This window comes from Trichoderma gamsii (assembly GCF_001481775.2).
Source record: "Trichoderma gamsii strain T6085 chromosome Unknown Scaffold_20.2, whole genome shotgun sequence".
In the NCBI taxonomy this organism is placed as follows: domain Eukaryota; kingdom Fungi; phylum Ascomycota; class Sordariomycetes; order Hypocreales; family Hypocreaceae; genus Trichoderma; species Trichoderma gamsii.
In genome coordinates, this window is record NW_020171357.1 from 403,002 (window position 1) to 423,988 (window position 20,987).

The following is a 20,987-nucleotide window of genomic DNA, read 5'->3' on the forward strand; positions in this document are numbered from 1 at the left end:
GCTGAGGATAGGAAGTGACCAGCGGACGTGTGACCACGGATGTTGTGACGATTGCAGGAGATTCGGTTCGTCAACTCGAGAATTTCTCCCTCTGTTCCTTGTGGAGTATCGGTGAAGTTGACCGTTTAACAATAGGACCGACCCGCAGCCCCTCTCCAGAACGGAGAGTCACGGAGAGTCGCAAGGGGAGATCACGCAAGTACACGTATGGAACATCGTCCAGAAACCATGGGTGCGATTCGCCGTATGCCATGATGAAAGGGCTGTCACTCGACAAAACCTCGGAGTCTGGAAGCACGGCGGCATCTTCGTCGTCTTGCTCGTATGACTATCGAGCTAAGAAGTTGAAGTCATCCAAGAAGAGCCACAAGTCGAAGTCTCGAAGCTGAGAGTCAAGAGCTGCGGGCGGATATTTTGATTGACTTTCTAGCGGCTGGCTCGTTGGAGGCGCAAGGTTGTTTCTCATTCATGTATTTTTAGACTGGATTATCGATAAAGAATTGCTTGAAGACATGTTTGTTCCAATGTGCACGCCTGTACACTAAAGAAGGCGGAGGAGGGAGGATTATAAATAGGATATGGATACATTTGTTGTTTTGCAAGATCAGTGACGCAAATATGCGTGTCTGGACGGCTTGACAATGTGCACAAAATCGAGCCAGGAACAACTAATTTCCGCGGGTTATGGTGCTAAAGTCTCGGTATATCGCGATGACTAGACCTGAGTATTAGTAGATAGGCTCGTTCCAACAATTTTCATTCGAAGATGCAGATGTATCTCCAGTATATCGGTTGATACTTTACATATCTAAGCCAGCCACTCCACTCTATTACAAGTCATCTAGCGCATAGCTAGTGCTTCGTTGATTCCCATGTCCGAGACATATCGCATGATACTAATCGAGATATATGCGGGCTTTCAATTTCAAGAGCCATATGTTGAGCCCGCTTCTTGCATCCTTACATGTGAATGACCTGCAGAGACAAATCAGCTGTAAGCGCAAAATGGCTTGATGGCGTTGCGCCAGCCAGTCTGCTTATGCAAGCTAACATGTGGCATTAGCGTAACGCTGTCGATCCCAATGTGACGGACTCTTTTCCCTCGGCCACACAGTGTCTGCGTATACGGCGCCCGCAGAAAGTCAAATCGTGCCCGTGACAGTGTCACTTTTCCAGCGGCAAGCAGATTGCACAGCATCGGCCATGTTTTGTCGACAAAAGACGGCCATGGCCCTCGTCATCGCTCCGGCCGTCGTCATCGTCGCGGCCATGGCCAAAACGGCAGTCGCCCATCTTTGCCCTACCACGGCGTTCTCCGGACCAGGCATGGGGACCCTGACAGCGCTCCAGCCCTCACTATGGAACGAGTCCTCAGTATGGACTAACGCCCACAAGCCCAGTACGGATCATCGCCCTGTCCTGTCCTCAGACACTGGCCCCGTCCAAGCTTCAAGCCTCCCCTGGCCAGCCACGTGCAATGGCGCACGCGCTGCAGGGATAGGCTTCCCTTTTTCGCCGCTTGGCGTCCCCGCGCTGGAATGTAAAGAATTGCCCTGCGAGAGAGAGGAAAAAGACGCCGGGCGATAGGCCTGATTGGCTTAGCGGTGCGCTTGGGCTGAAGGATGAGGCCCGACTGAGCGGAGGAAACGGCCGATAGAAATGCGTAGAGGTTGAGCAGATGGTTGCTGGTGGCGATAATGGTTGATGATTATGATGTAAATTGGTTACATGCGACTCTCTTAAAGCGACGAGTCAAATCATGGAGTTGTTGGCGATTCGAGCCGTGAATGCTTTGCTCTGTTTTGTCTCGCTTCGCCTTGCCTTGTCTCCTCTTTGTTCTTCTCGACAACGAGATTCTAGATCTATGCCCGAGACTGTTAGCGCATTTGCTGCCCTTTGCCAGTGCAAGACAACCAAGACACGGACATGCAAGAGACAAGAGACAAGAGACAGGTCACAGATTAGGGTTGCTGGTGGCGGAGAGACAAGCCAGTGAGAGGCAGCGAGGAAACAAAAGTGGTGGCCTGACCATGCGTCTGGCACATGGCAAGAGTGCGCCCCGCGGCGTTGAGGGGTTCGCTTAGGGGACTTGGGGCGCAGGTACCCGCTAACAGCGCTGAAGACGGGCAGCAGACAGAGGATAGAGGCGGGAGGACGAAGATCTACAAGTGTTTTGCACGGGCAGTAGTCAAAGCTTGTTTTGGTCTTTTTATCACTCGTTGCTGTTTCATCAAGAAATGAGTGTTAGTGACGAAGGCGAGACGAGAAAGGAAGCATTAGTTCTCGGTATAGACCACTGCTTCGTGTAAGAGCTAGAGGCACATAGCAGAACAGCCACATGCAGGTACAGCAACCAGCACAGAATAAATCTGCATGTAGGGAATATCTACCATTGCCACAACATCCTAGATTCATGTCATCACAGATAAGATTCTCTCTTCTTTACCTTGTAGCAATGACATGCCATTCGTATTCTATGTTTTAGCGACGCAGTACTTACCAGGTACCATATGGATCAGCAACCCGCTCAGGCGCTTACAAGTACGCTATCCGTACCCACGCGGTGTGATGTGATATAGCAGATCAACGGTGCCTTTGAAGCCAATGATGAATCAAAAGAGTCGCTGCAACTGCCTTGAATTGGATCTGCTCCGTCATGACATCAAAATAGAAACCGTATTCCGCGTCTATCCGCCAAAGCCAGCGCTTGAGACGCCAGCAGATACCATTGACGCCTAGTAAACCAGCGATACTGTATATGTAAACGGGGTCCATGCTAGGCACTCACCATAAAGCCCGCTACGGCACTGCCCCCTGCCTAGCACATGGAGGTCCACAGCGTTTCTTACAGCGTTTGGCCGGTACTTGCCCGCCAGGTCACCCCGCTGTAGCCCTCCCTAAAGCGTCCCCCCCTCCAGGGCCCTCCTGTCTCTGCTTCCTTGTCGGCGCCGCTCAAACGAACCTAGCACGGCTTCGCATCTCCATCGGCTCCACCAGCTTCTCGCTCATCATCTCCCGTCCGTCCCTCTCTTTTTCCCTTCTTCTTGTTTTCCAATCTCTCCAGCGCGTTTCTAGTAAACAAGCGGCCTCTTTTGTTCATTGCCTCTCCCTGTAGAGCCCACTCCAGCATCACCGCACGACCACCGCGACGCAGCCTGCTACAAGTCAAATTCCACTGCGAAAAGAAAAGAAAAAATCCCGATTGGCTACAAAACACAAACGTCTTACCATCAACACAGACACGCAAAGAGAGATAATAAGAACAAGAAAAGGACTCCAGTCTCCATTGTTTTTGTTTCCACTCATCGCCTCGACTATAAACCCGGTCCAACCTGACACCAAACTTGCGACAACCGCCCAAGCCAAGCTTCGCACCTTAGCTGGCCCCCCTTGCTCCATCACACACCTCCAACTTACTTGCTCCTCTTCTCTCTCCTCTTTAACTCTGCATTATACATCCAGATTGGAGCTCGTCACACGCAGCCGCCAATCAGTCTAGCACGGAACCCCTGCCTTTGATAGGTCTCACAGTCCTGCCAGCGGGTCTCTCTCTTTTTTTCTCTCTCCTCTTGTTAAAAAGGCTTCCAAGTCTCCAAAAACACCACCGCCATGCCTGTCTCCATAGACTCTGCTCGCCCAATCATGGCTCCTTCGGTATGTCTTTTGTCTCTCCCTTGCACTAAAACGCCCTTCATTTGTAGCTCCATCTGTGTAGCTTGCTGTGCGTTCCTCGAGTCAGAGCTGCCAGCTGAGCATAGATAAGCTACTCCGTTGTCGTGTGCGCGGCGCGCCTCTTTTCCCTCAGCTCTCTCTTTCTCTTCAACTGATACACCTCTATCTGTCTACTTCACTCCTCTAACTATGCGTCTGCAGAACCGCGCTTCCCTCCGCTACAGCACCTACAGCATGGCTGCCCCGTCCGTGGCCATGTCTGTCCAGACCAACGACTCCCAACACGCCGAAATCCGCGAGATCGCCACCGGCCTTGATCGCATGGAGAACAAGGCCCTCTCCTCCCAGCGCGTCATCCTGACTGAGGAAAAGTACGAGCGCATGAGCAAGCTCGCTCTCGGCGCAAAGCTGGAGCGCGCCCTCGACCGTCGCATGAGCAGCCAGGACGCCGTCATGCGCCCCCGGAGGAAGACGACTTCTGCCGTCGAGAAGACTATCAGCGAGAAGGCCCAGTAAACGAAAACCAGCCATGTTGGATAATTCGATACTGTGTCTTTTGATAGCAGCTTCTAATGCATCACAAAGCTGCTCGCGACTCATTTACACCAATCACACCAAAAATCAGCCCCTATTTTTTGCAGCATCTGGGATATAATGGAATGTTTTTTTCCACTGGAGGGGGGGTCATTTTACTCGTTTTGCGGAATTGATAGAGATGAATTCAGTCCAACGCCACAGCATCCACTCACGACATACTCAAATGACACATATCTCATTTCACATATACCCCTTGCGTCTTCATGATACACTCAACAAGAACATCAAATTTCATCTCCTAATTTCAACTCTTTATTGTTCGCTCTATTGTGCTAGGAAGAATGGAAACCTTGTTTTATGTTTGTCTCTTTTTTCTTATTTCCTTGTTTGGAAAGGGTAACGGCGATTAAAGAGGAGGGCAGCGCGCGCGCGTGTTTAGCAGCCAGAAAAACAGTCGATATAATATACAGGAGAATGATGATATGATATTGACCTTGATTCCATCTACTCTGCAAATTCTTTTAGATATGCCCTTCAGACGCCTCGATCGCCATGTAGGGAGAACTATGACATGCGTACCTACGTATTTTAAATTAGTACCTGCATGGCGCTACTCAAGCCTCTTTGCCGCTCTCTGTTGTACTCCCGTCACTCTAAACTCAAAAGCTTGGAAAAAATGACTTGTCCTTTTCGCCCATTTGACTGGCGCAAGGGAAGCCAAGAGGCGATCAATCTAGCTCCCTTGCGTCCAAAGCTCAAGCTACTGCTAGTAAGTAAACAGTCCGGCTTCAACTGCCGCCACGCACGGAGCAACCAACAGACAGGACCAACAACAGCTGTGCCTTTTAGGCATGGCCATGTGTTTTTTGCTGTTGTTGCTTCTGCTGCTGAGATTGAGATACACGTGGCTTGCTGTTAGTTCTCCACAGCCTTATGCCAGCTTAAGAGGGCCTTGCATGATATGGAATTGACTTATACAGAAGTGCATCTACTAAGCCCACATTGTATGTACCTTATGCAAGCACAACATGTTATCTCAGTCTAGATTCCAACCTCAACAACACTCCACTCCGTGATAACGTAACAAAGACAGGTTCTGAACACGGCCAGCATTGTGGGGCAATTCTCAAGTCGTCCGTTGTGAGCATGTATAGTAAGAAACCTAGTTACCAGGTGCCTAGGTATGTAGTGCCTTTGTTAAGCACCAGCTCATATGACGAGATGCATGTGCCCCCTTTTAATTCCTTGGGTATCACTATGGTAGGAGATGGGCATGTAAAGACAAAGGAAGATAACCCCAATCTTCCACTCTCTCAGCATCTCTCCATCCAATCTAGTTAGTATACACGGAATGAGTCGAGTAGGTACGTGACACACGCATGCATCCAATCCAGGAGTCGATGCCTTTGTCCTTTGTTCAAAGGCGTCTCGAAGCTCTTCCGTGAGGATCGTACGAAAGAGGGAATGCTGTCCCCAGCCTACAACTATATAAAGTCCCGGCCTCCAGCGGTAAGAACCATGGGAGCAGCAACTTTCATCTCTTTCAACCACTTCAAGGCTCAGCTCGATGCTGTTGAATAGCCATGCCCCCGTCATGGCCTTCTTCGAAAGCTCTTGCGTGATTTAGGGAATACTGTTAGCCCATCACAGCCTCAAGAAGATGAAGCAAGAGCAGTTTCCAAGTCCAGAATCCACCCATTTCCTCAGAGGGCAGATCTGCCACCGCCTGAGGTATCTGGGGGGCCGGTGTCCAGCATGTTGAGTCAGTATTACCAGCCTCATTCTGTTAAGTGATATACCAATGTTTAATACAGTACTGATCCGATTCCGTTCTAGTATTACCGCGGTCTATGGACTGGGTGGCACAAACAAGACCAATAACAGCTATGCCGTTTAACCATGGCATTGCTATCCTGCTCGCTGTCGTTGCTTCTGCTGAGACCAAGTTACAGGTGGCTTTCCGTTGCTTCTCCACAGCCTTACGCCAGGTTAGGAGGACCATGCATCATAGAATCTGGTAGGGAGAGTTTATCAGGCCTCCCGCGAACCTCTCCTAGATCTAGGACTCGACTAACACGGAATTCATTCGATATGCAAACCCACAGTACGCGTATGCAGGTACAATATGTTATACCAGTCGAAGATGCAGCCTTAATGGCACTACCTCTGAGTCAACCCAGATATTCATGGAGACCATTGTCCATGCGATAAGGGGTCATCTGTTGTGTACCTGTACTATGTGCTGTGCTTTCCCGAGGTTTCCCGAAGTACCAGCTCATATGACGAGGCGCAGGCCCGTATTGCTGTCTGCAGAGACCTCCTCGAAGTGGGTAGGTGTAACATGATAGGGAATGAATAAACTCTCTCAAATTCCATTCCCAGTTTCTCAACCTCTCTCCACACAATCCAGCGTACTCACAGCCCACCAGGTACGTGACACACACATATACTCGAGGACTCGACGACGCTGCTCCATTGAGCAAACAGGGAAAAGAGTCATGAATTGTTCCCACTTTAAGGCATTCTATATGTCCTTGGGCGAGGCAGAAGCGATGCTGCCACTGGTGTAACAATCGTTGTTCTTGCATGGAGAGATTGCAGTCCTAAGATCCATATCCATTTTGCCGCTTTCGAAACCAATCATTACGATGCTATCGTGAGAACTGCTGAGGCGAGGGGATCATTGCGGAGATGGAGTGCTGGCCGCCAGCCTATATAAAGTCCTGGTGTCCGAACGATGAGCCATGAGAACAGCATCTTACAAACTTTACAATCATCTCAACGCTCAGATCAATACCTCTAAATTACCATGAGCCGTCATAGCCGTTTATTGTTCTGGCGTGATTCTAAGAACACAGCCAATGCACCGCAGCCCGCAGAAGATGAAGCACGAGCAAACTTTGGGATCCGCGAATTTCCTCTACGGGCAGATGTACCACCGCCACAACTATCGGGGATTGATGTCCAGCATGTGGAGTTAGTATAACCGGCCTCGTCGTTCCTAGCACTAGATATGTACTGGAATACTAACCCGACAACGCCCCAATATCATCGCAGTCCATGGGCTAGGTGGCAATTGGCTGAAGACTTGGAGGGCCGATGATGGAGCCATTTGGCTTCGAGACCGATTACCCCAACTCTTCGCGAGGGCAAACATTCAACCAAGGATTTTGTCTTTCGGATACGACGCCAATTTCATCTTCACAAACACAGTCAACGACATCGAAATAGTGGCGGGGGACCTCTTAAGCCACGTCGACAGTGTTAGAACCACGAGCGAGCAGAAGAAGACTTCTCTCATTTTCATTGCACACAGCCTAGGCGGCTTGGTAGTGAAAGCAGTCAGTTGCGCTTTCTAGATATAACATCGTACACGTCATGCTAATGATATCCATCTCCATGGAGGCTCTCAACAAAGCCTGGACAGAAAACACTGACTGGCAAAATATTGTCGATAAAGCCGCTGGGTGTGTCTTCCTCGGCGTTCCGCATCGTGGCGCCGATCTGGCCTACTGGGCTGGCAATGCTGCCCTCATCATGAACGTGCTTACCGGTCGCGGCAACAAGAGGCTGGTTCGGGCAATTTCGAGGAGTTCCAACGAATGGAAGAAAGTTGGCTCGGATTTCAGGTTTAGGGCGACTAACATTTTCATTGCCTCTTTCTTTGAGACCGAACAGACGGGGGGCAAATTGGTAAGTCTTTATGCTCCGTCCAGCTCTTATATAGATGAATCATCACTCACAAAGTTAGATTGTCGATCAAGACTCGGCCAACTTGGGCCTTTCTGGAGAGAAAATCAGAGGCTTGCCGAGAACAAATCACCGCAATATCTGCAAGTTTGGCGACAGCAGAGAAGAAAGCGATCGATTCCTCGTGCTTGGCAACTACGTAACCTGGATAGCCGAATCTGCACTGGGAAGAGGTCAGTGATGAGTTTATATGAGTGTAATTCTTTCTGCACTGGAGTTCGTGTCAATATATTTTATAGAACGGGGGGGGGTGAACGGTCGTTTTGTAGACTTGTTTGTTATACAGTTAAGTGCAATATTTTTTATATAGCTTTAGACTAATACCAGGATGGCGCATTGATATAGAGCCAAATACAATTTATATGCTTTTATATCCAAAGTCATCTCCCAGCCCCAAATACAGTAGTATTATGTAATTGAAATCAGATGTCATGACGACCAGGGTTCATGGGATAAAGCTTGTTGATTGCGTATATGCCCTCTATAAGCAAGACAAAGAAGCCCAGCCGATGCAGCGTGGAAAGCCACAAATCATTACAACATCGCAAACAGTCCAAGTAAATACTCCAAACGCCATTCAAAAGCTCTTAAACGTACACACACTCAAATTCCTCCCCTAAGCAGCCCGCACCCTTTCAATCTTCTCCTCAATATCCTTCAACAGCGTCATCAAATCCGCCTCCTCGCCCTCCATCTCCAACGCCCTCTTCACCCACTCCCGCGCCTCATCCAGTCTCCCCATCTCCGTCAAGCACCGCCCCCTCCTCCACCAGCCCTTCGCATTGCCCACCCGTCTCGCCTCAACACTCGCCTCCGCATCCACCGCGCCCTCAGGCCAATTGCTCAAGCCCATATGCGCCTGCGCGCGATTCGCATACAGCATCGACACCTCCTCCCTCACTAGCGCGGCCGGCTCCCACAGCGGCCTCTGCAGCGCCGCCTCGATCCCTTGCGTGTACAGCTTGATCGCCTCGGCGTACTTTTGCTTGCGGTACTCTGCGTTGCCGTTGTCGCGCAGCTTGGAGACGTTGGCAGTGCGCTTTGGGTTGACGGGGATGGGAGGGGGAGGGACCAGCGGGATGGCGCCGGGGGGCACTTCGATGTTGAGGATGGCGCGGTGGAGGGTGTTGAGCTTTTCGAGCTCGGCGGCGAGGGCGCGCGACGGTCTGCTGCCGGAGGGGAGGATGGCTTTGGACTGGGGGTCCATGTGGATGGGGAGCATGCTGAAGTGGTCGAGGTCCGACATGATGGCGGTTTTGCGGGGTGTCTCTGGGCAACGTGTGCGCGATGGTTGTTTCTTTCTTGTTTTACTTTATGGTAAGGATTGAACTGTATGTGACTTGACGAAAAGAACAGACTTCAAGCGCGCCAATGACTTGCGCCGACAAAAAGTGGTTGTTGCAGAAAACAAAGGTGAGGAAGCACATGTGTCGCCAAATCATACCAGTGAGGACACCTCTCATTGCGCCGGCCCCCAGAAAGTTGTTTATCTTATCAGCACATGACTGTGGGGTGTTGTGCTATTCGATTGCCAAAGCGCTAAAGATTTGCGACTTTGAGCTGTGGATGCGCTGAGCTTGAAGCACGGCGTCTTACCCTAAAAGGATCAATTCAAGATTATCGAAATTGGTATTTCGCAGGCATGTGATTGTGATGATAAATGGAAATGATGAGTGTGAGTTACAAATCAGTGACATTACGGATGGGCCACGCCAGACCTTGAAATGTCTACGTAGAAAGTATCTATGGACTAATTAAAAGGGAAGCGTATTAAATTGTGAGGTCTGACTTGTAGAACATACAATGATCGAAATTACTTACAACGGCGAAATCTCTCAGTAACACAGAACATCGTCGAAACCGATATCCAAGACTAAGAGAATCACACGCTCAAAAAGAAACCACACGCTTCAATAAAACAGTTCAAGAAATCACATATATCATCATTAATTGTTCAAAGCATTTATCATTTCCGTCTACTCCTAGTATTTGTGCAATGCTAGACACCTCTTTTTGCTTAGAGAAAGGGTATGATCATCACTTGCCCATCTCCTCTCCCACGTCCCCCAATTCCTTGTCGCCGACTCACTTTTTTTTTTGTTGTTGCTCCGTAATAAGCCGGGGAAATAGCGTCCTTGAGCAGCAGTAAAAGGGCCATCGCGGGTCAGATATAAAAAGAAAAAAATAAGAAACCATTTTCCTTGCCAAAGTCCTGTTCCCCAATCCCAATCCGATTGTTCCCTGACAAGCAGAAACCAATACCGCAAAAAGAGCCACATTACAACATCGCATCAGTCCATCCGCTGTCACCATCACGAGGAGAAGAAGAGGAGAATATGACTCCCGTTTTTCCCATGTTTGTTTCGTGCTGATTGTTGGGGTTTCCTGTGCTTTATTTTCTCTGCGGAGTTGGGTTATGGGTTCCGATGACAAAGAGAGATTGTTCATAAAGACAATGATTTGGAGAAAAAAAAAAGTTCCCATCCGCCCCCAAAAAGCCCGCCGCCCTTGCCATCACTCAGCAAATCAAGTATAATTCCTTTGTGAACCGCCGCGCCAATCTAATGAAACGCACGAGAAAAAGACAATGCGAAGTACCAAGGCGTTCCCCCCGGCAGGGGAATCCTAGGAATGGCCAGCTTAGTAGCCATAAGCCGCAAGGGCCTTCGCGGTCTCCTCCTTGACCGAGGCGTTCTTCTTCGCGTCGGACAGTTGTCGTGCAGCAACCTTCTTGCGCTCGTAGTAGGCAGCGCCCTTGGCCTTCCGTCTCTCCTCCAGACTGCATTTGAAAGTCAGTATTTCAGTTTCCATCACAATTTCACTCAGATAGCAAAGAGCCATGTGTTGACATACCGGGCAACGACGTCCTGGTACTTCCAGCCGACCTCGTGGCTCAGACGGCCGACGGTGCAGTACTTGCGACCGGGCTGCAGTCTCAGGACACGGAGAGCCTGGGGAACGACCATCTTCTTCTTCTTATCGTAGGGGGGAGGGACACCCTCGAAGACCTTGAGGCGCTCCAGAGCGGCGGCACCGCGGGCGGTCTTGTGAGGAATCATACCACGGACGGCCTTGTAGAAGATTCTGGAGGGGGCGCGGAAGTGGAAGGGACCTGGACAAAGACGAATTCGTTAATATCTTCGCAACACAGCCAAGGAGGATGTTGGAGTCGCAAACTCACCACCGCGGGTGGGGTTGTATCGGGTCATCTTGCGCAGGTAGGCGTGGTACTTGACTGCTCGAATTGTCAGTATTCTTTTTCTTCTTTCCAAGCCGATTCGTATGGGTATCCAGTGATTGCTCGTCTAGGCCGACTCCGGAGAGTGGCTCCAACTCAAAACAAGCAATCGCATAAGAGTGGAAGTTCGGGGAGGGCGGTAGAAGATGATGGACGTACGCTTGGCGCGGAAGAACTCTCCAGAGATGTTGAGGGCCTCGCAGCGGACGACAACGACTTTCTGGCCGTTGAGGAGCTGCTTGGCAACAATGGAGGCGAGACGGCCAAGGAGATGGCCCTTGCCGTCAACGACAACCTGGAAGATGCATGTTAGCATTCGACATCCGCATGTGTATGTGCATGCACATCTTGTTTGTGTCTCGTCTCGTCGTAGATCGATTGTCGTGTCGTGCCAAAGAAGAGAAGCAGCAGCAGCAGCGATTGCCATCCAGCGCAAACAAGCAAAAAGCGAAATCAATATTATCCATATCCAACAGTCTCAATCCCATGCTCCCATTCGGATACCATGCCGTTGCAATTGTGCGCAAGCAGCCAACCTGCTCCCAGGCATTCCCTTCTTTGGCACTTCGACAAAACGATTTCGGATTCCCCAGGCGAAGACAACAAACATGTGCGTGCGTGCTTATCACGGGAATTATCTGCTGGTGCAAGTACTCACAACCGACTCGAACGACGACATCGTACCGGCTTTCTTTCGGGGGGTTGGAAAGAAAAGATGGAAAAAGAAAGAAAGACACACAAACCCTCACCGGCGAGAATTTGTTACTGTGACTTGCTGTGGGTTAGTCGTCCCTGGGCAAAAGTTGGTGGAAGTGAGTCGCGATACCAAGTAGGACGGGCGAGAAAATCGGAGTGCCGACTTGGGGCTGGTTGTGCCTTTGGAACAAGGCCGCCTAGCCGCTTCGGGCAAGGGTGGGTTCCGGGGCAGGCGAAGAAGGGCACGCAGGTTGGTGGTGCTTAGGGCTGCGAGACCTAGAGGGCCTGGGCCGATGATTTGCCGGGGCTAGACGGCGTTTGTGGTGACGACTTTTTTTTTGGATATGCACGTGACTGCGACCGATGTACCTGTGAATGAGCTTCTAATATGGGGCACAGCAGTGTTGATGATGTAAATGAAGATGTAACAGGGCTTTTCTACTGAGATGACGATGATAGTGTAGAGTGTTGGACAGACAAAAAGTGAAATAGTCAAAATATATCGGTGATTGTTAATACTCATATTCATCGCCAGAAATTGATTCTATATCGCCATGCATCATCGTCAATCTGTATAATATGCCACCCTCTCTACTCTTTCTAGAGTCGTCTCTCAACAAATCCGCCCGCCCATTCTCCCAGCTTCATACTATCTTTCCATAACATGCGATAATATCAGCAGCTTGCTTCTTTTCTTTCTAATTCTGTGTTATAATGAGCTGCGCAAATGTAGACGAGAGAATAAAAAAAAAAGGTCTAGTGTCTCGCTCATGGACCAAGCTGCTGCGGTATCATCGTCCCAGCGCCCACTCCGCCATTCGTCTCTCTTTGTAAAAACAACGCCTTTTATCTGCAAATCAAAGCATCACCCAACAATCTTTTTAGTATGTGTGTATGTATGTATTGTTTTCGTAGAAACAGAGAAGAAGGAGTGAAGAGTTGTATGCAGAATAAACCAAAGGCCATACAGGGAACTCAGCGCGCAAAACAAAACGAATCAATCATTATAATCGCGACGATAATAGAAAACGGCGCATGCGATACAGTCATGATGCCTTTGCGGCGTCTAGTCGCTTGAGCACCTCTTGGGTCCGTCGAACGAGCTCCTTTCGCCTCTGTCGAATCTCATCGATACCCTCAGTCTCTACGCCGTCGAGTTTCAGAATGACTTGCTGCAAAACAGTTTCAGATATTTTCCTGTGGTCGTCGTCCCGCTTCTTGGGGTCTTTGGGGGGCGCGTCGATGTAGTCCAAGCAGAGAGGCAGCCACTTGGATCGGAACTCGTCTTCAATCTCATCCAACTTCTTCGAAGCAGCATTGATGACGGCGCCATTGGCGGCGTCGCCGTTTGATCCGCTGTCGAGAGGGCTGGTCGGGGATCCGGGGTCATTCTTGTCTGATTTCCTCTTGCTTCCCTTCTTCTTCTTCTTGGATTTTGAGGACTTGGAGTCACGTCGAGACGGCTCGTCCACAGTGATGACGTCTTCATCCGATCGATCGCTGTTCTCATCATCCCCATCGGGTATGACGGCCATGAGCTCGCTCTTGTTCTTGACTCCGTATTGGCGAATCGGCAAAGATGACTCCTTCAGCTGCTTGCCCTTGTAGAGGAGCTTGATGCGACGGGTGGTACGTGATGACAGTTCCATCATGACGCCGATGCGATCTCGCACATCCTTGACATACAGCTTGCCATCGCCGATCGAGTAGGCCGGGAAGTGCGCCGGGTACGTTATGCCCTTGTGTTTGATGACCAAGATGTCGTCTTCAAGATCCGAAGGTCCCCTGGATACCGGCCGAGGAAAGTGGCGAGTATCGATATACTCGACTCTAGGATCGTCCAGGTCCTGGGCGGGGATGTAGCTAAAGTCTTCGTTTGTGATGTCCGGCACGCCGCCGGGCATGGCGCCGAAGCTCTGCTCGCGGTTGAGCGACCAGCCGAATCGCGACATGGTGATGGGAAGGGCCACAAGGGCAGCGAGGCCGCTATAGACGTACGTGGGCGGGACTCCCAGCGTCCCTGAGATGTATTCGCTCGACTCCTGGAAGGCGGCCGAGAGGTTTGTGAGGGTGCCGTTGAGGTAGTTGGCGATGAGATGCTGCAGGGCACCAGAAGATGCCACGACGGGCTCGCTGGAATCCACCTTGGCGTCTTGGGTATCAAGGTGGCCCTGACGGAGGACACCTTTCCAGCTGGGAAAAAGGAGAGAGAGGGGAGGAGAAGGAGAAGAAAAGAAAGAAAAAGCCGGCTGTCTGGCCTGGATGCGCCCTCTCGCTGTGTTGAGTGTGTATGTTTGCCCTGTTCAAGATGGACGAACGAGTAAAGATTGATCGCGGGGTCGTGTCGTGGGGCGGAAAGCAAGGCTGAGCGAAAACTAAGACCTGGCGGCGAATTGTCTTCGTGGAAGGCTGCGATTGGGTCGAGCAGACCGAGCGAGGCCAACAGATGCAGATTGGCCACAGGAACCGGCGACGATCACGGCTCTAGCCGAAACGACAGGACTGGATTTGGGGAGGCTGTTGGATGGGCCAGCGCAGAGCGACTTGTTGCGCCGACACGGTGAGAGCGACGGGCGATTCGCTCTTCTCGGCTGCAGCACAGCCCAGCAACGGTCCTCGCGATGGCGGCTAGTGGAATTCGGGCAAGGCTAGGCTGTGGTGTCGAGCCGGTGATGCAGGCGAGATGGATTGGACGAGAGGCGGATGGTGTATGGACGAGAAATATGGGGGACGTTTGATTTTCTCGGTCTGGGCGCCATATTTTATTGGGTGTCAGCGGCAGTTGGAGAACTGGCGGGGCGCTTCTGGGGGGCTCTGGGGCCTTCGGATAGCGACTGAGGCCTGGCTGGGGCCACTAAGAGCCTGTAGCGTAGCTGCTGACGTACAGCGCTCTGGTCACTTGGCGGGGATTGAGCACTGGGTTGATGCGCTGCATTGAACGGATTGATATTGAACACGTCCATTGTTGAAGGTTCCAATCCATACCAGTCTTAGTTGAATCCGAGTCCCCAAACTGTTGGAATCCAGACAGGTATACATATTTGAAGTTTACTTGAAGCTCCAATAACTGACTTGGAACAGCTGTTTAGGTTGCCCTGCTGATACTCCCTTCCACAACGAGCCGTGCCCTGCTGACGCCTATCGTCATTGCCTGTGCCAGAATTAACGTATACGCATCTCGTTCGTCTGGTTTCGAAATTAATACTTCTTGGCAAGTTTGTATATGCGTAGGTATATAAGTAGGCATCTCATTTAGCGTGAATCTGCTGCTGAGTCGTAATCACATGCCCAGCCAATGCGAGGCATCTCGGAGATAATCAAGGTCCAGTCATTGGCCGCAGACTCTTTTACTTGTAGCATCGACAACTCTCAAAAGCCGAAAACCACATCCGACACTGTGGCTCTCGCTTTCCTCCTTAGAAGCGTCGCCTTGTCTCATTTCTATCCTATGATATTGCTCCTTTGTCAAATTCCCTGTCATCACCGCGGAGTTAATCTCAGCCTCCTACTCCGGAAATCTGCCTCTCTAGACTAAAAACGGCAATGCTCCAGGTTCCCCGCAAACTTGGCTGGCAGCCAGCACCCTCGTACGCTGCTAGATTTTACCTGATTCCAGTAATAACGATGTTGCTGATTCCATGACAACTATATCGGTAATCCGCGGGGGCTGCGCCTAAATCTGCCGTTGGCTGCTCCCGAAGCCATGGCTTGTGGTGCTTGACTCGAAGCAGTCACGGCTCCTTCGCTAGCGACCATGCGGATAGCAAAAAACACCGCCAGTCAACACTATAAAGTTGTATGTGATAGGCGGCGGTGTTTGTTGCTATCCACCTGCGGACTTAGCTAATTGCTGAGACGGACCTTGATATTGGTAGTGGAAGTGTTGCTCTAGTAAGGAAAGTGTTGTCTTGGTATATTTGATTCCATATCAATACAGTATGCTTCATGAGGTAGATATACGTTGCTGAGATATGAGATACACTGTGCTACTTGCATGTTGAGATGCGTAATCATCGAACTTTTGATGGCGTGCCTGAGACGTGGGGGCGGTTTAGCGCTGCAGCCTATCTTGATCTAAATATCGAGTAGTTTAAGCTGGATTCCAGCATATATCGATAGCCGATGTACACGAGGTGAAGAAGCTAAATGTGGACGAATCGGGCGTCAAGATGGGGGTTTCCTAGCTGATTATCGACATGGATGAATGTCACACCGAGAGGGGAGAGCATGTAAGGGACTATAAAGGATGCATACAGATGCATAGGTATATATACCAGCTCGTATGTAACCATTCCCGGGGAGTATACTGACTCTTCATCTCTCTCAAAACCCCAAAGAACCTCAAGCTACTCTCCTTGCTCAAGGGATTGAAATTCCTCACAATGACAGTCAAACGAACACTTGATATCACGGTATGCTTGGGATTAACAAAGTCGATACTATAGCAATCCAACAACTGGCTAACTCACTCCATGTCATCAGACTTACAAAGGCAATATCATCAACGGCGAGTTCGTCCCAACAACAGAGACTCGACGCACAATAGACCCCGCCACCGAAGAGCCCCTATTCGTCGCGCCCCTCGCAACAAAAGACGATCTCGACAACGCCGTCCAACACGCCCACAATGCCTTCAAGACGTGGTCCAAATCATCTTTTGACGAGCGTTCCAAGCTCATGCTCGCCTACGCAGATGCGATAGAAACTCACCGCGAAGAGCTCGAGAGACTCGACACAATCGAGTCCGGCAAGCCTCTCCTCGTCTCCAAGCGGGAGTTTGACAACGTGCTGGAATGGCTCCGCACCTTTGCCACCATGGAGCTCAAGGACGATGTGTTTGACGAGAACGACGAGCGCATCATCTACGGCACATACAACCCCGTCGGCGTCGTCGCCGCCATCGTGCCCTGGAACTGGCCCGCCCTTCTCGGCCTGGGCAAAGTAGGACCGGCGCTGATGACGGGAAACACCGTCATCATGAAGCCCTCGCCCTACACACCCTACACAGACCTCAAGCTGGGCGAACTGGCCATGTCCATCTACCCTCCCGGCGTCTTCCAGGTCCTCAGCGGCGACGACGCCCTCGGCCCCTGGATCACGGAGCACCCGGGCATCGACGTCGTCACCTTCACCGGCTCGGTCCGCACCGGCAAGCTCGTCGCTGCAAGCTGTGCCAACACGCTGAAGAAGTGCGTCCTCGAGCTCGGCGGCAACGACGCCCTCATTGTCTGCCAGGACGTGGATATCGCAAAGTGCCTGCCCAAGATTGCCACGCTGTCGTTTATCAACGCCGGGCAGATTTGCATGCTGGCGAAGCGCCTCTATGTGCACGAGGCCATATACGACCAGTTCAAGGAGGCCCTGGTGCAGTTCACCAAGGAGCATGTCAAAAATGGTGGCGGATTAGAGCCCGGCGTCATGGTAGGGCCAGTCCAGAATAAGATGCAGTGAGTTGTCCTCGTAATCAATTCGATAATAGGCGCTTCCAGGTTTACTGACTTTATCAGGTACGAACTCCTCAAAGGCGTATATCAAGACGTCAAAGACTCAGGCTACCAAGTCGCCCTCGGCGGAACCATCCCCAACTCCAACAAGGGCTACTTCGCCGAGCCCACCATCGTCGACAACCCGCCCGACAATGCGCGCATCGTCGTCGAAGAGCCCTTTGGCCCCATCATCCCGCTGCAGAAGTGGTCCTCAGATGAGGAAGTTGTCGAGCGCGCAAACGCCCTCAGGCTTGGTTTGGGAGCGTCGGTCTGGGCAAAGGACCTGGTGCGCGCCGAGAAGATGGGCCGCCAGCTCACGGCGGGGAGCGTCTGGATAAACTCGCACTTTGACGTGGCGCCGAACATCCCCTTTGGAGGCACAAAGGAGAGTGGGCTTGGGCGGGAATGGGGGTTGGAAGGGTTCAAGGAGTTTACGGATCGGACGAGCTTGTGGGTGTGGAAGAAGATTTTTGATTAAAGATGTCGAGGGTGGTGAGTTGTACGAGAGGAAGACATTAGCAGTATACCAGGTGTAGTGGGTTATGATGGCGAGTGCTGATGGCATTGATCAGCTGTGGCCATGAGCAAATTCATGATTACATGAATACAGAGACCATAATTAACAACAAGTTTGAAATGTTTATAAAATTCCGACCTAATTCCATTGATATAGATGCCATCAGCAATTTTGTTATACAATACTGTAATGCGGCATCCCATTAACAACTGGACCGAGTTGGACCGAAGCAGGCAAACCATGTGGACTGCAATTTTCGATCAAACAGCACGGGTTTCGCCTGTTGCCCGAGTTGGCGATTATCCCAATTCGGTAACAGGGGCGGGTGCTAATGCGCGTGTCTCTCGAAGCATCTACGGCCTTGTATACCTACATTTGCTATGAATCTTCACCATCAGATCGAATACATCTACTCTTTCACGATCTATACAATGAGCTCTCCGTAATTCAGAGCGCCATCATCAAAAAGCCACTGAACCCCTCGAAAAACAGCCCCAAGTCCCCTCCGAATCGTGCGCCCCAACGCCCCTTTGGAATCAAGCCAATCCCGTAGTGCCCTCATTAGTCCTTGACAAATCCAAGCCCGGCCCCTCCTGCTGACTGATGCACAGGGCAACTCTTAGTGGCTGCGTCTTGTGCCCAGTTCGTCATTCTCACAGGCTGTGGGAAATCTCACAGGTGCCCGCCATCACATCATCTGCGCCGAATCCGAACTCGTCCAAGGCTCGATTACATACTTGCGGCAACACTATAGAATCACTCTATATATATCTCGCAACACCATCACTACCCTAATTTAATACTCTTGCTCTCAGCATCACAAACATCCATGAACTTTATCCGATCCTTTTTCACATCCGCAGCAAGACTCAGTCCCGAAGCAAAAATGGCCAACGTCAAGGAAGTCGAGCGCATCATCAACAACAACAACGTCGGTATGTTTTTTCGCTCTACACCCTGCCCAGAGAGGTATTTGAAACTGACAATATGTCAAAACAATAGTGGTCTTCTCCAAGACGTGGTGCCCCTACTGCAAGGCTACCAAGGCCGCCCTCAACGAGATCAAGGCAAACTACGAAGTCGTCGAGCTGGACAACCGAAGTACGCTTCGCTCAATAATCCCCAAATCAAAATATAGAAAAAAGTCCCTAACATTCTAATTTAACAGACGACGGTGACGACCTCCAGGATGCCCTCCTTGAAATCTCCGGCCAGCGATCCGTCCCCAACATCTTCTTCGCCAAGCAGCACGTCGGCGGAAACTCGGACCTGCAGGAGCTCAAGAATAACGGCACGCTCAAGAGCCGTCTCGAGGAGGCCGGCGCATTTGCGTAAGCAAGAACGATGATAGAAACAAGATTAAGAAAATATGTGTTTTGAGCTGACGGCATTTGCTGTTTGGCGTCGAATAGAGAAGACGGTAGATCCAAGTTATAGATGAGCACTGCATTTTTTTGAGTTGATGCCAGAATGCAGTGGAGTTTCCAGCGATGCTCCAGACTCGAATAGAGTATAGAGTTGTCATCTTCTCAGTTTTTTGTCTTTGGCTACAAATATACAATATTTATCCATCACATGTACTCCGCTTTGATGAGTTGCTTTCTTTCCTTGTCAAATAAATGCGGCCGCGGTACACATCCCGGCCGCCCATATAATACATAAAGGTGTTTCCCCCCATCTTATAATTATCAATATCGCATGGGCAATACCACCGTCTATACAACTTGGGTTGCCACCGTTCCAATCGGCCTCTCTACAAACTCCATAACGCCCTCGATGATGCTCTCCCGTGCCGGCTCTGAAGCAACCTTGCTACCGGCGAGATAATTCAGCCACAACAGTCGCGACAGCCTCTCCTCGCCAAATGTGCCCATGACCTCTCTCTTAGGATCATGTCCAGTGTCAGGGCTGTAGAGCACCGACAATAGACCCTTTTCGTCGCGACACAGCAGCAGCTCCTGCTTCTTCTGCACGGAGCCTCGGTTGAAGAGCGCCTTAAAGTCTCGCATGGCCACGCCAAAAGCGTCGTCATTGTACGCCGCGCTGCGCTGCGATCGCGCGGCAATGGCCCTCACGAAGCCGTCGCGCAGATGCGGGAAGTCGGTGTCCTTGACGGGAATGATGCGGAAGATGCTGCGGCAGCCGGCCTCTCGCAACAGCGTATCCCACGTCTCCTCGCCTTCTGTCGCATCCCGGAGAGCCTTGCGCAGGGCATCCTTCTCGGCGGGTATCAGCGTCGTGGCGGTGGGGTTGATCTTCTTGACCAGATACCGCTGCAGCTTTGCAATATCCTGCGTCGCAACGTAGAATCCCGTCATGTAGACCTGGATGCTGAGAAAGGTCACGGTACGTATACCCAAGCCAACAAGTGTGAATTCGTCGCCCTCCTTGTCCGATATGCTTGCCGCAACGGGGTTGGTCTCTTGCGAAGTTGGCAGCTTGACGTTGATGGTTCGCGGGAATGCGGGCACCACGCTGTTCCCCGTGGGGACAATGACCCTCCCTTCCTCATCGTGCACAACTATTTTCCGCTTCTCTCCAGCTTCGGTCTTGAACGTCTCGGTGGGGATTGCCGGTGCGTCGCACTTGACTGCAACCTTCTGCTTCTGCTTTTCACTCTGTTCTGCCAGCGCCTCCTTCAGCTTCCACGCTGTGTAGATGAATGAGATGAGGCCGGCGGTGGCTCCGGAAGCGAGGAATATCGTGCGATGGCGCTCGTAGTCGCGGCGCTGGGAATTGAGCTTGTTGAGATCAAAGTCTTGCGATGCGCGGGTCGAGCCTTTGCCGGAGAAGAGGCTGCGGCGGAGGCATTGCTGGCACCGCGGTGAAGACCGCAGCACCGGCCGGAGAGCTGTTGGACGGAGCATGACGGAGAAGCAAATCGTCGAATTGGTTTTGTCAACAACTGACTCAATTCATTGGCAAATGAAGCTCTTCGAAACAGGCGCAAAGTGGCGTGATGCTGGATCTGAGAGGGATTGGAAGTGAACCGCCGTGCCCCACGTGATGTGACATCACTCGGGCCATAGTCGAATCCGAGGCTACCCTGCATTATGGGCGTGATTTCGCATCTGCTTCTTCTGACTCTCAA

At 51.1% G+C, this 20,987-nt stretch overlaps 9 protein-coding genes across 9 annotated transcripts; 5 read left to right on the top strand and 4 right to left on the bottom strand.

Annotated features, from left to right (window-relative positions):
- Positions 1 to 1,227: 1,227 nt before the first annotated feature.
- TGAM01_v206136 (hypothetical protein) lies at positions 1,228 to 1,587 on the top strand (the record flags this gene model as incomplete). The annotated part of the gene is made up of 1 exon (XM_018802614.1): positions 1,228 to 1,587. One exon carries the CDS (start codon positions 1,228 to 1,230, stop codon positions 1,585 to 1,587), a length of 360 nt encoding a protein of 119 aa, XP_018664121.1.
- Positions 1,588 to 3,609: 2,022 nt separating this feature from the next.
- TGAM01_v206137 (hypothetical protein) lies at positions 3,610 to 4,188 on the top strand (the record flags this gene model as incomplete). The annotated part of the gene is made up of 2 exons (XM_018802613.1): positions 3,610 to 3,654; positions 3,874 to 4,188. The coding sequence occupies 2 exons, from the start codon at positions 3,610 to 3,612 to the stop codon at positions 4,186 to 4,188; spliced, it is 360 nt and encodes a 119-aa protein (XP_018664120.1).
- A 3,420-nt stretch (positions 4,189 to 7,608) lies between these two features.
- On the top strand, positions 7,609 to 8,140 carry TGAM01_v206138 (hypothetical protein; the record flags this gene model as incomplete). Its single annotated transcript, XM_018802612.1, has 2 exons — positions 7,609 to 7,902; positions 7,961 to 8,140. 2 exons carry the CDS (start codon positions 7,609 to 7,611, stop codon positions 8,138 to 8,140), a joined length of 474 nt encoding a protein of 157 aa, XP_018664119.1.
- Positions 8,141 to 8,575: 435 nt separating this feature from the next.
- On the bottom strand, positions 8,576 to 9,205 carry TGAM01_v206139 (tetratricopeptide; the record flags this gene model as incomplete). The annotated part of the gene is made up of 1 exon (XM_018802611.1): positions 8,576 to 9,205. One exon carries the CDS (start codon positions 9,203 to 9,205, stop codon positions 8,576 to 8,578), a length of 630 nt encoding a protein of 209 aa, XP_018664118.1.
- Positions 9,206 to 10,599: 1,394 nt separating this feature from the next.
- On the bottom strand, positions 10,600 to 11,876 carry TGAM01_v206140 (60S ribosomal protein L16; the record flags this gene model as incomplete). Its single annotated transcript, XM_018802610.1, has 5 exons — positions 10,600 to 10,738; positions 10,813 to 11,071; positions 11,141 to 11,194; positions 11,357 to 11,492; positions 11,856 to 11,876. 5 exons carry the CDS (start codon positions 11,874 to 11,876, stop codon positions 10,600 to 10,602), a joined length of 609 nt encoding a protein of 202 aa, XP_018664117.1.
- Positions 11,877 to 12,939: 1,063 nt separating this feature from the next.
- TGAM01_v206141 (hypothetical protein) lies at positions 12,940 to 14,856 on the bottom strand (the record flags this gene model as incomplete). The annotated part of the gene is made up of 3 exons (XM_018802609.1): positions 12,940 to 14,086; positions 14,397 to 14,521; positions 14,779 to 14,856. 3 exons carry the CDS (start codon positions 14,854 to 14,856, stop codon positions 12,940 to 12,942), a joined length of 1,350 nt encoding a protein of 449 aa, XP_018664116.1.
- Positions 14,857 to 16,275: 1,419 nt separating this feature from the next.
- TGAM01_v206142 (hypothetical protein) lies at positions 16,276 to 17,857 on the top strand (the record flags this gene model as incomplete). Its single annotated transcript, XM_018802608.1, has 3 exons — positions 16,276 to 16,305; positions 16,376 to 17,340; positions 17,401 to 17,857. The coding sequence occupies 3 exons, from the start codon at positions 16,276 to 16,278 to the stop codon at positions 17,855 to 17,857; spliced, it is 1,452 nt and encodes a 483-aa protein (XP_018664115.1).
- An 868-nt stretch (positions 17,858 to 18,725) lies between these two features.
- Positions 18,726 to 19,231, top strand: TGAM01_v206143 (glutaredoxin 3; the record flags this gene model as incomplete). Its single annotated transcript, XM_018802607.2, has 3 exons — positions 18,726 to 18,831; positions 18,899 to 18,997; positions 19,065 to 19,231. 3 exons carry the CDS (start codon positions 18,726 to 18,728, stop codon positions 19,229 to 19,231), a joined length of 372 nt encoding a protein of 123 aa, XP_018664114.2.
- A 380-nt stretch (positions 19,232 to 19,611) lies between these two features.
- Positions 19,612 to 20,763, bottom strand: TGAM01_v206144 (hypothetical protein; the record flags this gene model as incomplete). The annotated part of the gene is made up of 1 exon (XM_018802606.1): positions 19,612 to 20,763. One exon carries the CDS (start codon positions 20,761 to 20,763, stop codon positions 19,612 to 19,614), a length of 1,152 nt encoding a protein of 383 aa, XP_018664113.1.
- Between the last annotated feature and the right edge of the window lie 224 nt (positions 20,764 to 20,987).